At 44.8% G+C, this 12,506-nt stretch overlaps 1 protein-coding gene across 6 annotated transcripts in view; it reads left to right on the top strand.

Annotated features, from left to right (window-relative positions):
• Positions 1-7,101, top strand: part of TRIT1 (tRNA isopentenyltransferase 1) — a 37,356-nt gene extending 30,255 nt beyond the window's left edge. For 3 of the 6 annotated variants that reach the window (XM_036025825.1, XM_028512464.2, XM_036025826.1), the window contains 6 exons: positions 186-297; positions 674-786; positions 1,036-1,113; positions 3,488-3,597; positions 3,911-4,028; positions 6,276-7,101. In XM_036025825.1, coding sequence (XP_035881718.1) covers positions 186-297; positions 674-786; positions 1,036-1,113; positions 3,488-3,597; positions 3,911-4,028; positions 6,276-6,445 — 701 coding nt within the window. In that variant the 3' untranslated portion in view covers positions 6,446-7,101. Of the gene's footprint in view, positions 1-185; positions 298-673; positions 787-1,035; positions 1,114-3,487; positions 3,598-3,910; positions 4,066-6,275 lie in introns of those variants that run through there. The other 3 variants (XM_036025823.1, XM_036025824.1, XM_036025827.1) reach the window with 3 other exon arrangements.
• Positions 7,102-12,506: the final 5,405 nt, after the last annotated feature.

Below are 12,506 nucleotides of genomic sequence, written 5' to 3'. Positions count from 1 at the left end.
GGGCTCTTTCTGGCTGTTTTTATTGGAGCTATAGTGTCTTAAATGTGACTGGATATAATATGTATTATTATATAGTCTTTGGACTCTGAACCCTTCCATTTGAACAAGTTCTCTTTTTTGTGCAGCTTGACCATTCATATTGTAAGTGTATAGCAGGCTAATTTAATGGGCTAATTTGATTCAAGTTCTAGATAAGCGCTTGGATAAAAGAGTGGATGACATGCTTGCTGCTGGGCTCTTGGATGAACTAAGAGGTTTTCACAGACGCTATAATCAGGAGAAAGTTGCAGAAAATAGGTGAGGATTTGACCTAATTAACCTACTCTCTATCCTTTGCTTATGGTCAAAAGACCATAAACATAATACTGGTTTTTGATCTTGTTTGTTAGCCTGCGTTCTTGGCATTATGAGCAAGGCTTGTTTGAAGGAGGTTTGGTGTACTTGTTACCAAGTTGCAATTTTCTAATCTGTCAAGCATTTCCAGGAGTTAATTTTCAAGGGTAGTAACCTGGCAGCAGGTGGGGGGGTGGTGGAGGAAGTTCAGAGAGGCAATAATTGCTAAGGATCTCAATTTCCTCATCCAAGGGATGAAATGGCTCGGCTAGATCATCTCCAAGGCCCCTGCTAGCTCTCAGATGCAATGGCTCATCAGCTGATGCTCTCCTGTTCCCAGCCAGGACTATCAACATGGTATCTTCCAATCAATTGGCTTCAAGGAATTTCACGAGTACCTGATCACTGAGGGAAAATGCACACCAGAGACTAGTAACCAGCTCCTAAAGAAAGGTGTGGATTTCTCCATCTAACCTAGCCTTGGACATCCCTGGGTGACAGAGTTCCCGGATGGTATGGTCTGAGAACGAGCTGAGACTAGAAGAGTCCCAAATGGCCTGCAGCTCAGAATTGAGATTTGTGTCTAGCAAGGGTCCACCAGTGTGCCGCTGTGGCTAATTTCTCTTCCCCTGGGCTGGGTGGGCCTGCCTTTTGGCACGGTGAAAAGTACTTGGAAGTTCTCACATCTGCTTTAACTTTCAGGTATTGAGGCTCTGAAACAAGTGACTAAGAGATATGCCCGGAAGCAAAACCGATGGGTTAAAAACCGTTTTTTGAGCAGTAAGTCTCATGTTTTTACTTATCCCTTGGGTCTGTTTTCAACAGAATATAGATGTCCTTACCTTACCCAGATGATGAACTTTAGTTTCTGGACCTGTTTTAAGATTGGAAACCTGACCTGGATGGGTGTCTGCAGCATAAATGATTGTCCGGGGGTCCTTCTTTCCTTGTGATGTCTCGGAAAACAAATCTTGCCAGTGAAGAGTCTGCCTTATGCCTTGAATACATGCATGCTGGCTGCAAACACGTAAGAGCAAAGTAGCAACATCTTCTTAGAGTTGGTGCGCAGGGTTGATTTAGCTTCTCATTTAACAGAGCAATCAAACAAAACCTTAACCAGTAGCACCCTTGTATTCAGATATGTGGTTCTTCAAGCTTCTTCAACTTTAATTTTAGTTGAATAGCACTTTTAAGGAAAAGGAAAGGAAAATCTCATTTGATCTCAGTACTAAATTTGGTGCTACCCATAAATTATTGAGCCTTCGTGGTGGGTGTTATTCTTTTCTTTTTTCAGATAAGGAAATGGAGGCTTAAGACAGGTTGAATAGCTTGCCCAAAATCCCCCAGCTAATATACACAGGGCCTGACGATGGAGCCCATACTCTGCTTTCCTCCATTCGTGTTTCTCCCAGCTGTAACGTTCACTAGACAGCATTAGTATTGGCCTTGGGTAAGAAATCGTGTGCTAATAAGAGATTAAGCAAGGATGGCCCTGGCCAGGTAGCTTAGTTGGTTGGAACATTGTCCCAGTACTCCAAGGTTGCAGGTTCAGTCCCCGGTCAGGGCACATACAAGAATCAACCAAAGAATGCATAAAAAAGTGGAACAACAAACAATGTTTCTCTACCTCTCTTCTCCTCTCTCTGTAAATTCAATCAATCAATAAAATATATTAAGTAAAAAAAAAAAGATTAAGTAACTATAAGTGAAACCCCAGTTTTGTCTTGTGGGTACTTCAGTATGCTTCTGAATCATCCCCTGTTTAGCTTTTACTTCTGCTTTCAGTTAGGCTGGCGGAGGTCCTCCACCCCTGCCTCTGAACACCAACACCTTGATTCAGGTTCTTGACCGCCAGGTTGCTGAAGTTCTGTCCCCTGGCTCTCCCTCCGACAGAGCTCTCCATGGTCGTTCTGGTGCCAGAGGCTCTTACACTTCTCCTTTTCCTGCTTTCTCTGCATGCCCTCCTGTGTTAGAAGAAGTCTAAGTCAGCTGAAATTGAAGTTCACTACTACGAATTTCTAATGCAGCTTCTCCCCAGGGCTATAATTAGTCTGTAACAAAAGATGTTTTTTGTAATAATTTGGAACTTCCTCCTGTGGTAGAGCTGCAGTAACTCCCCCATCCCCGAGTCAGGAGGGGTTGATGGCACAGTGCATCATATGCCCATTCCTCATTCAGGCGTGCGCCGGCACAGTCCTGGTGCTAGTGTGAAAGGCACAGCTGCCCTATAAATCAGGAGCTGTGTGTGATTGGCCAGGGCTGGTCTGCTGGGATATGGTTCTGGCAAGAAGCCAGAGGGACTTCCCCACCCGGGCTTGGCCTTGGCCTTAAGCCAGGAGTAGCAGCTGGGAGCCGAGAACTTGTTGAAAGGTGCTTAGACAGGGCACAGAAGCCCAACAAAGGACTTAGAGGGGAAAGGAAAATATAGAGTGGCCTGGAAACAGGTGCAGAGCTTAGCCAAGGCCAGGTGTGCTGTGGATGCTGCCTGCACCCTCCCAGTCTCACCTTTCCGTGTGGCGGCAGGTGCAGCCCAGTCCACTTTAAGAAGAATCTTGTTTGTGGTTGGCACAATCAAAAGGCTAGCACCTGCCAGCCGTTGGCATCTTGAGGACTTTGATGTTTTTGTCCATGGAGCAATGCTCTTTGCCTTTAGGCAACTGGCTTAACCTAGCTGTGGAAGGCAATTTAGTGTGTCCACAGACTGGAGAAGCTACCAGTGGGGACTAAACATGGTTGGCTCAGATGGATGAAATGCCTGTGGCTGTACTCTTGGCTCCACCAGTCTTCCATCCATTCAGAAGTACTTCAAGCTTTAGTTTATTTCCTCCTGTAATGCGCTATTTTTATATTGTAGTCCACACAGTGGTCACCAGAGCTGTTACTCTATATTGTTTTCCTGACTGATTTGGAAGATCCTACACTTGAGACTTTGGATTATATAGCTAGACTTGTTGGCTGCAGACAAGGCAGCCTTCTAGGTCTTTCTTGGATTGTATGTAGCTCTTAGGTTCATGTTTCTAGTTAGAATGAATGTCATGGTCAGAATATTAATTCCTTTGGCCCCCATGTTTCCTTTGTGGGTTTTGAAGTCCTGGAAGCAGAGTAGAGTAGGTTTTGGGGCTGACCTCTCACGACTTTTCTTCGTCATCTTTAGGACCTGGTCCCAGTGTCCCTCCAGTATATGGCTTAGAAGTATCTGATGTCTCGAAGTGGGAGGAGTCTGTTCTTGAACCTGCTCTCGAAATTGTGCGGAGTTTCATCCAGGTGATTATTAATCATGGTACTGTCTATTGTCTGGTTTTCAGACAGCTTTCCTTAGCTCACACCTTTGTTGCTATGTCGGGAACCAAGCAGTCTTTTCCATGGAATAGAGCAGAACGGCTGGCTGCTTTCAGATTCCCGAAGGCTGCGTTTCTACTTTCACGTTCAGAAAGGTTGTTGCTAAAACCTATTCACAGCCCTCCTGCTCTCTGGGATGAGAAAAAGGAATCTTGGGACCACTACTCTTAACAACAGAATAGTATCCAAGTCTCTTTGAATTGAATGCCTGTCCCCCAACCCCCCATTGTTCTTTCAGGGCCGTAAGCCTGCTGCTGCTCCAGTCAGGATGCCACACGATGAAACCGAGAACAAGAGGAGTTACCACATGTGTGACCTCTGTGACCGAATCATCATTGGGGACCGTGAATGGGCAGGTAGAGCCTGGGGAAGGGCATAGAGCAATCTGTAAGGGTGGGTCACACTGACTTCATGAAATTTAAGGTCTTTGCAAGGTCGAATGCCAGAGTCTGCTTATTTGTAGAGGGAGGGCCAGATTCCTCGGAGAGCCTGTGCTCAAATTTCATGGATGCCTTTCCGAACTGGACAGTTATCTCTGTATTCTGAATTTCAAAGGAAGATCATGTGCCCTGTAGCTTCAGCTAGAGTAGATATTTTATACTGCAGGGTCTGTAGTTAACTTTCCAGAGCCCCTTGGCCTTTTCTGATTCTGCCTTACAGGAAGGAGTTCTTGGCCTTTCAGGGTTAGACCTCAGTGGGGTGAGGTGGGATTGTAAGGGAAACCAGGCAACTTACCCAAGGAACCAAAGAAGCAGAAACAGCTGGGAGGGAGCAGGAAGTTACTCTACCTGAGTACCTTCTTCAGAAGTGGTGTCTCTGGTAATTTTTAAGGTCACGTATTGAACTGGTAGTGGTTGCTAAGATTGATGAAGAGTGTTAAGGGAAACTATGTTCAGCCTAGCAAAGTGTGACAGCAAGGCTGTCAGTCATGTATAAAGAAGGTGGTTACTGATAGTGTCTTCTTCATAAGGTACTTCAGACTAGCCAAAGGTCAGCTCTGCATGAGGAAGGCTCTGTCTGTTTTAGAGCCTGGGTCTGCCTCTGCCACGGAGTCACGCCGTACTCCTGCTGGATTTCTGCCATCGTCCAGTCAGAGGCCAGAGGGCCCTAGCCTCCATGCCTTGAATTTACATGGCATTTAGAAACTTGTTTAAGGCTCACTCCTTTTCTGTACAGTCAGGCTACTTAGTGGCTGGGATCCTTCTGTTCAGAGTTCTGCTTTGCATGGGATTCTCTTAGAAGTACATTTTTCTCCCCATACCAACCAGTAGAATGATTACTATTAACTGGTAACTCTGGCAAAATGAACTCCATTGTCAGAGACTGGGGACGGCTGTGATTGCCCAAGCAGCAGAAGAAGCCTCGATTGTCGCTGGTTTATAATGATGAAAGGGGAAGAGAGAGAAAGTGTCTGATTGTTTTTTCTAAAGGAAACCTAGTGGTTTGATTTGTCCAGTGTCCTTCAGGGGTAGCGTTAGAGAAGCAACATTTGTGAGCCTTTGTGAGCGTAGCCTGTGTGAGCCCTTCTATAGTGCCATCTGTCAGGTCCTTGCGCCTGTCTTCTGCTGCCATGGAGAGGCGGTCCAGAGCATCCCCCCCCTTTTTTTTGCCTTAGGCTCTAGCTAGAGAACAAAGCTGACTCTTCCCCAAGTAAATCTTTCTTTGACTTCTAACTTCTTCCTTACTTGTTTTTGCTTCTAAACTCTTAAAAATGAAGAGTTAAATACATAGAAAATAGAATTTAATCTAGCTGTCTGAATTTGTAGGTGTTCCCAAATAAAATTTCATTGAAAAAGAATGGGCTAGTGAAAGGCGCCGTGTGAGCTGGTCAGAGGGTGGGAACTGTGGAGTAAGGTCAGAAATCGATACCAGGAACAGTAGCTTCACTGCTTCTGTGGACCCTCAGAAGGGATAGTCAGAAAAGAATGTTTCTGGTTATCTGCCTGGAGCATTGTGTGCTTGGATAATGTGAGCTTTGTGCGTTAGTCTTTGAAATGGCTTATCTGACCCAGGCAGAGGGAGGTCAGACCGGGAGGGACAGCCTGTGTGAGCAGGGCAGCAGTGGGCAGGGCATCTCTGGGGGCTGCAGGCCTGCGGCGGGGCAGGGCAGCTGTCCTGCAGTGCAGACGGGAATTTGGGTTTGTGCATTTTTAGTTGTGTAAGTTGAGGTTGATCTATAACAGGAGGCCCCATACTGAAAGATTGAGTCAAGAGTCTCGATTCTGGAAAGTTGTGCCTCATTTTGGAGCTATAAGTAAGCTGAGGAACTCACCTGCTGTGTGGTCTTGGACAAAACGTAAGACCTCTGTGGACTTCAGTTCCCTCCTGTATAAAATGAGCGGAATAGTACTGTCTGCAGGATTATTGGGAGGATTAGGGGTATAAGGCAACCTAGCAGGGGTGCATTTGATACATGGTAGCTCACTGTAGTTTGCTAGCTAGCTGGCCATGAAACTTACTCTCCCTTTAAAATTGCTGAGCAGCTGTACCAATACATATGCTGATCCTGTCACTGTTAAAGAGAAGGGTTGTGCCATTAATTTTATATCTTCTAGGATTAATTCTAGAAAATCCTAATGAATTTTTTTGTTGTTTTCTTTTAGCACATATAAAATCAAAATCCCACTTGCACCAACTGAAGAAGAGAAGAAGATTGGATTCAGATGCCGTCACCACCGTAGAAAGTCAGAGTATTTCCCCAGACTGTGACAAAGAGCTTAAAGAGAAGGGGTCCCCAGGGCAGAATGGGGAAGAGCTGAGACCCAGTGTTTAAGAGACATATCCGGGATCTTTGCAAAGGTGGCAGGGGTCCGGTTCAGGAGGGAGGCTTGTGTCTGTGTCCCAGGCTGGACAGAGGAGTGCCCTGTCATTCAGTGGTGTGGTTTTAAAGTATAATGTTCTCTGTCGTGGAAATAGCAGGTCTTGTCAGCTCCTGCTGTGGCCCATGTGTCTGGCAGTCATACATTCAGGAAGGGGTTTTTTTTCTGTTAACCTTAAAGGTTTTTATTTTTAAAAGAGGCACAGATAGCACTTTTTTACACTTGAAGGTCTATTTGGTGATGAGTACCGGGATCTACTATATCCTTTAAAAAAGAAGTTTTATATCCCTGACTTTGGCTAAAAATACCTAATTTGCAGACACTTTAAAGATGACTGAACTGATTTGTGAGACTCACAAATCAGTTCTGTATTTGAGTGAACGGCAGGAAAGGACTGGCCCTAGTGAGATGGTTCAGTGAACCAAACCAGTTCTTGGAATTCAGAGGAGAGAATCAGTCCAAGGCGGCTGGGACATGGGACTTGAAAAACCAGAGACTGTGACACTTGCTGAGGTCCTCACGTGTGGTAGTTACTATCACTGCTGTCTTCCTGTTGAGTTAGGAATGTATATTTTTGATGAAAGTTAAATAAAGAAAAAGTTTGTAGGAGCCGCTTTAGTCCTTAAAAAGATGTATATGTCACATCCAGTTTATACACAGTGTGCTTTGTTATCAACAGATAGCTTTTTCTCCAATTTGACATTCTGTATATGATCATGCTATTTGTTTTTTTAGCAAATGTTTATTGAGAGACATGTGGAGAAGGTCTTTATTAGACATTTATGTTAGCTCCAGTTGAAGGCCTCTTTCTGGAGTGACCTGAGCTGCCAACAATGTTAAGCGTATGTATGTATGCATATAACATAAAGTTAGGCATTTTTTTTATCCTCACTGGAGGACGTGCCCTCTGAATCTAGAGTGAAGGGAAGGGAGGGAGGGGGAGAGGAGAGAAGCATTGCTGTGAGTGAGAAACATCGATTGGTTGCCTCCTACACACGCCATTCGTCCTAACTGGGGACTGAACCTGGGCATGTGCCCTGACCGTGACTTGAACCCAGGTTTACAGGTGACGCTCCAACCAACTGAGCCACACCAGCAGGGCTATAAAGTTAAGCATTTTTAAGTTTATAATTCAGCAATATTCATTACATTCTCAATGTTGTGCAACCATCACCACTATTTCCAAAACATTTCCATCACCCCAAACAGAAACTCTGTACCAATTAAGCAATAACTTCCCCTCCCGAGTAGTACTTTATTTGTTCAGAGTCTACTATATATGAGAGGCCCTGAACTAGGCAATAGGGAATGCAGAGATAAAATGAGATGTGGTTCTTGCTTTTAGGGAGCTTATAAATATATGTACACAGATAACCAACCTAGGTAAGAGAATATTACCTAGGCCATGAGAGCTGTGTGGAATTTCTCTTTGGAGAGGTAGGGAAGGGATTGTGGAAGAAGGAGCATTTCTGCTGGACCTTAAACAGCAGTTCTTGGTAAATGTATTGTTAGCTGTGCATATAGGGAGAGGGTAAAGTGAAAGAGCTGTTGAGCTCGATGGACCTTTTAAACAACACTGAATTCCAGAGCCTCGCTCTCTGTTTTTTTCTTCTAACATTTTTAAAAAGATTTTATTTATGTAATTTTTACACAGAGAGGAAAGGAGGGAAAAAGAGAAGGAGAGAAACTTTGATGTGCGAGAGCTACATCGATTGGTTGCCTCTTGTGCGCCCCCTACCTACTGGGAACCTGCCCTGCAACTCAGGCATGTGCTGACTGGGAATCAAACCTGTGACCTTTCAGTTTGCAGGCTGGCGCTCAGTCCACTGAGCCATACCAACCAGGCTCTTCTAACATTTTTAAAAGTTTTTTTAAACTAGATTTTTTTTACATAGTTCAGAAATCAACATGATATAAAAAGACAATTGTGAAATCCACCCCTACCTCACTTCCTTCTCCCCCCATAGGTAAACACTTACTAGTTTCTTACATATCTTAAGAGTTTAAAATTTTTTATTATTATTTTTATCCTCGCCCAAGGACATTTTTTCATTGCTTTTAGAGAGAAAGTGAGAGGGAGAAACATCAATGCAAGAGCAAAGCGTCAGTTGGTTGCTGATCACACATTCCTGGACTGGGGATTGAACCCACAACTTAAATATGTGCCCTGACTGGGAATTGAATCCACAGCCTTTTGGCTATGGAACAATGCTCCAGCCAACTGAGCCACACTGGCCAGGGTGAGAGTTTAAGCAAAACCAAACAAATACAAATACATACAATTTTATTTTTTCTTACCCAAAAGATAGCATATAGTACATACTGTCTTCATCTGTCACCTTACCTATTAGCAATACCTGGGTATGCTTGGATTTCTCCTGCTACCTCTGTCAGGTCTCCTGTTTTCGGCCCTGACCACTGCCCTGGAGCCCCTCAGTATGCTTACCTTCACACACTGGACTTTATTCAGATGCCAGGGTTTAGGCAGAAACTGGCCCCTAAAGAACTCTAAGCTATAGCCAACCCATTCATTCAGCCAGTAAATATTTCAGAGTTTATGTGCCATATGCTGTGGTAGACTCTGGGGATACAATAATGTTCAAAAAGTCCACACTGATTAAGCACAGAATCACAGCTGTGATAAAGGCTGCAAAGAAAGGACACGTTCTGTGAGAGCAGGTAACTTGAGGGCCTGCCGCACCTTGGTACATGGGAGTGTCTGTGTGTGTTGGGGGAGGCGTGTGTCTGAGGTGGCACAGCGTGATGCCGGGGCAGGAGGTGGAGGCCAGGGCTGCAGGCGTGGTACCGTGTGACCTGGAGAGCAGGGTTTTTCAACCTGATTTCAGTGGCTTCTCTTCTCCCTCTTCTCACAGTCTGTGGGTTGTCTTGGGCCCCTGAGCCTCACCCCCCTTTAACTGATATGAATCTCCAATTAAATATTTCTCTGGTCAAGCAAGAAATTAGCATTGTATCCACCCATGTTGTTTTTTACACTAAACATGGTATAATTTTCCTTGCCCTGGCTGGTGTGGCTCGTCACCTCATAACTTGAAAGGTTGTGAGTTTGATTCCTAGTCAGGGTGCATACCCAGGTTGCGGGTTCAGTCCCTGGTTGGGCTGCATACAGTCTCCAGTCCGAGTGTGTACACAAAGCTACCAGTCAATATTTCTCTTTCCTGTCTTCTGTCCCTCTCTCTCTAAAAGCAGTGAAAAATGTCCTTGGCTGAAGATTTAAAAAAATATTTTTTAAACATGGGATAATTTTCCCAATCAGTTTATTAGTTCAGGGAAGCTGTATCTTCCACTGGAAGTGGAGATGTAACTTACACTCTTGAGTTGAGCAGAACCAGTGCTTCATATGCACACCTTCTCACACAGCCACGGGAGCGAGATGCTGTTTCTGCTCCTGCTCACCGACAGGGAAGCGGGCTCAGCAAAGCAGTGGACACACTAGCCCGTGCTGGCGCTGAGGCGAAGCCGGCAGACTGTAGAGCCCCGGCTGCTGAGCACTGGATTAAGCAGGCAGTTTTTAGTCAGGAACCTTCGTCTTTCTGGAATGCTCTTCACTCATGTTGCTGAATGTGTTTTAAAGCTTTTAAAAAGTTTCAGTGGACAAGCAGGAAAAACGAGTTTTAATAATCCTACCTCAAAAAGCCTTTAATCCTTCCATCTGAAATACCTGGAGCAGCAGCTTCCCGCTGAATTCATTGCTCTCTCTGCGGCGGCAATCTTCAGCCTTTTCCGTCTCACAGCACTTACGGACTAATTACTGAAATTCTGCGGCACGCCAAAGAAACATTTTTTGCCAAGCTGACCCAAAAAAAAGGTGTAATTTGATTCATTCACACCAGATGGCTATTGTTGTGTTGGTTGTTGTCATTTTTTATTTGACAGTCTAAGGGAAAAGAGGGCAGTGCCCCTGACTAAATAGTCGGATTGCATGTTTCAAAAATTCTTGTGGCACACCATTTGAAAATTGTTGCTCTTGGCAATTGGAAATCAGGAATTTCTTGGAAGAAAAAACCAAAGTGCCTAATACTAAGAAGGAAGCACCTACATAGTGAAGTGAACTATAATTGTGCCTAGAGCCCTTGTTCTTAGAAACTGTAAATTCAGCAAGGTGGAATCCTCCACCAGCAGCAGAGAGCCTGGGGAAGGCAGGACACTGGACGGCAGCTCGGTGCCCCAGTCTGAGGCCCTGCCCTGAGGCGAAGTTTCCTTCTGCCGCTGCTGCCCTCCGGGTGACTCTGCCGTTGAGTGTGGTGAAGGAAAGCAGATCTTCCAGTAATTGTCATAAATGTAGAGACGGAAGGAGCCGTATCCCCTCGTGCAGATGGGGAGACTAAGGCCCAAACCATGAGTCACAGAGCAAGTTGTGGCAAAGCCAGAGCGGACCTCTACTCAACTAAATCTCAGCAAATCTCATGTGAGAGTGGGGAAGGAGCACGGACACCAGCTTTGGGCTATGCGTTCAGCCTGGAGTGAGGATGAGGAACGCAGTCTCGTACCAGCCGGCCTCAGCTAATCTGCAGACAAGTCCGGGTACCCAGAGTCTCCAGAAGTGGCGGTGCTATCTCAGTGGCTGTGTAATTAATTCCAACACTCAGCAAGCTGTGAGGTCCATCTACCTCTGTTAGTAAAATCTTTTTCACCCCGGTTTAATTGATACGTTATTGACATAAAATGAAAATCTTGATAGGCTTTGGACACATTACAATGCAAAAAATGCTCTGTTTTAAGCGGTTAGGAAATACTTTGAAAAGGGAGCTGGATTCTTAGTCTTTAAAATATTTTGCTTGATTCGTAGAGCTAAGCAAGAGACAGTTGATGGATAGGTACATGGTTTGATCCTTTGTAGCTCTCAGTAATTATTTATATTCTTAGCTTCAGTCTCACATTCTATAAAGAGGATAACACAGCACAACATTAAAAACAAAACAACACTCCATACTTAGAAAGGAACCTGTTTGTATATCCCCAGCATCTAGAAAGTCAAATATTGGTTGAATTAATTGCATGACAGCCTAAAAACTAAGTGGGTCTGCCCATAAAAGATCCATTTCAATTGTTACATAGCCTTTAACCAGGATGAAGAAATCTTGGGATTGTAGCCACAGGAAGAAATTTCATTATTTGATTATCACATACTTGGGAGGTTAGGGCTATTTTCTTAAAAGATGGTTAACTGGTCATTTGTAAAGCTATTTTGAATACACACAAAGGAAGTGGCATGGTTGTATTACGGTAAAAAGCTAAGCTGCTGTGACAGACTCAACAATACAGTGGCTTAAAAAACAAGTTTGTTTCTCACATAGCAACTCTGAGGGGAGTTAACATTTCTGAAGTGAGCAGTCCAGGTCAGTGGGGCGGCTTTGCTCCAAGCGGTCATTCAGGGACACGGGTTCCTTATATCGTGTTGCCTCTCCAATCTCTGGGGGGCATTGTCATCACCCGCACGGTTGAAGCTGGGTCATCACCGGTTCCAGCCAGTGGGAAGCGGGCAGAGCACAGAGAAAGCACACCTGATGCCTTACAGCCTGGACCCTGCAGCGGGTGCGGGTACTTCTCACTTTCTGTTGGCAAGAACTGAGTCCAGTGGCCACACCTGCCTGCAAAGGAGGCTGAAAAATGTAGTCTAGCCATGTGCCAAGAAAGAACCGGAGGACAGATTTTGGTGGGCGACTTGCAGTCTCCACTAAATTAGTAACGGAAAGGGCACTGAATCCAGGCTGGTTTAACTAATTGGCTCTGATGGTTTGCTAGGGGCAAATCTCTCCTTTCCCCATCTATGAAATCAGTGAGTTGTATGCGCTGACCTCTGAAATATCTCAAAAAGTAGAGCTTGGCAAAATTTGGCCTGCTGAGCTTTTAGGATAAGAATTGAAAAGGCATCATAGGGAATGTGAGACTCAAGGAGACTTCGGGCCAATGCTAGCACTCGAGATGGTATGGAGGAAAGAAAGGAGGTATTTTGATGGCACTGTGGGAAAACTAGACAAAGGGCTGTAGCTACTT

This window comes from Phyllostomus discolor, chromosome 5, assembly GCF_004126475.2.
Source record: "Phyllostomus discolor isolate MPI-MPIP mPhyDis1 chromosome 5, mPhyDis1.pri.v3, whole genome shotgun sequence".
NCBI classification, from domain to species: domain Eukaryota; kingdom Metazoa; phylum Chordata; class Mammalia; order Chiroptera; family Phyllostomidae; genus Phyllostomus; species Phyllostomus discolor.
Note: the sequence above shows the minus strand (reverse complement) of the source record. Positions and strands in the feature narration are given on the sequence as shown.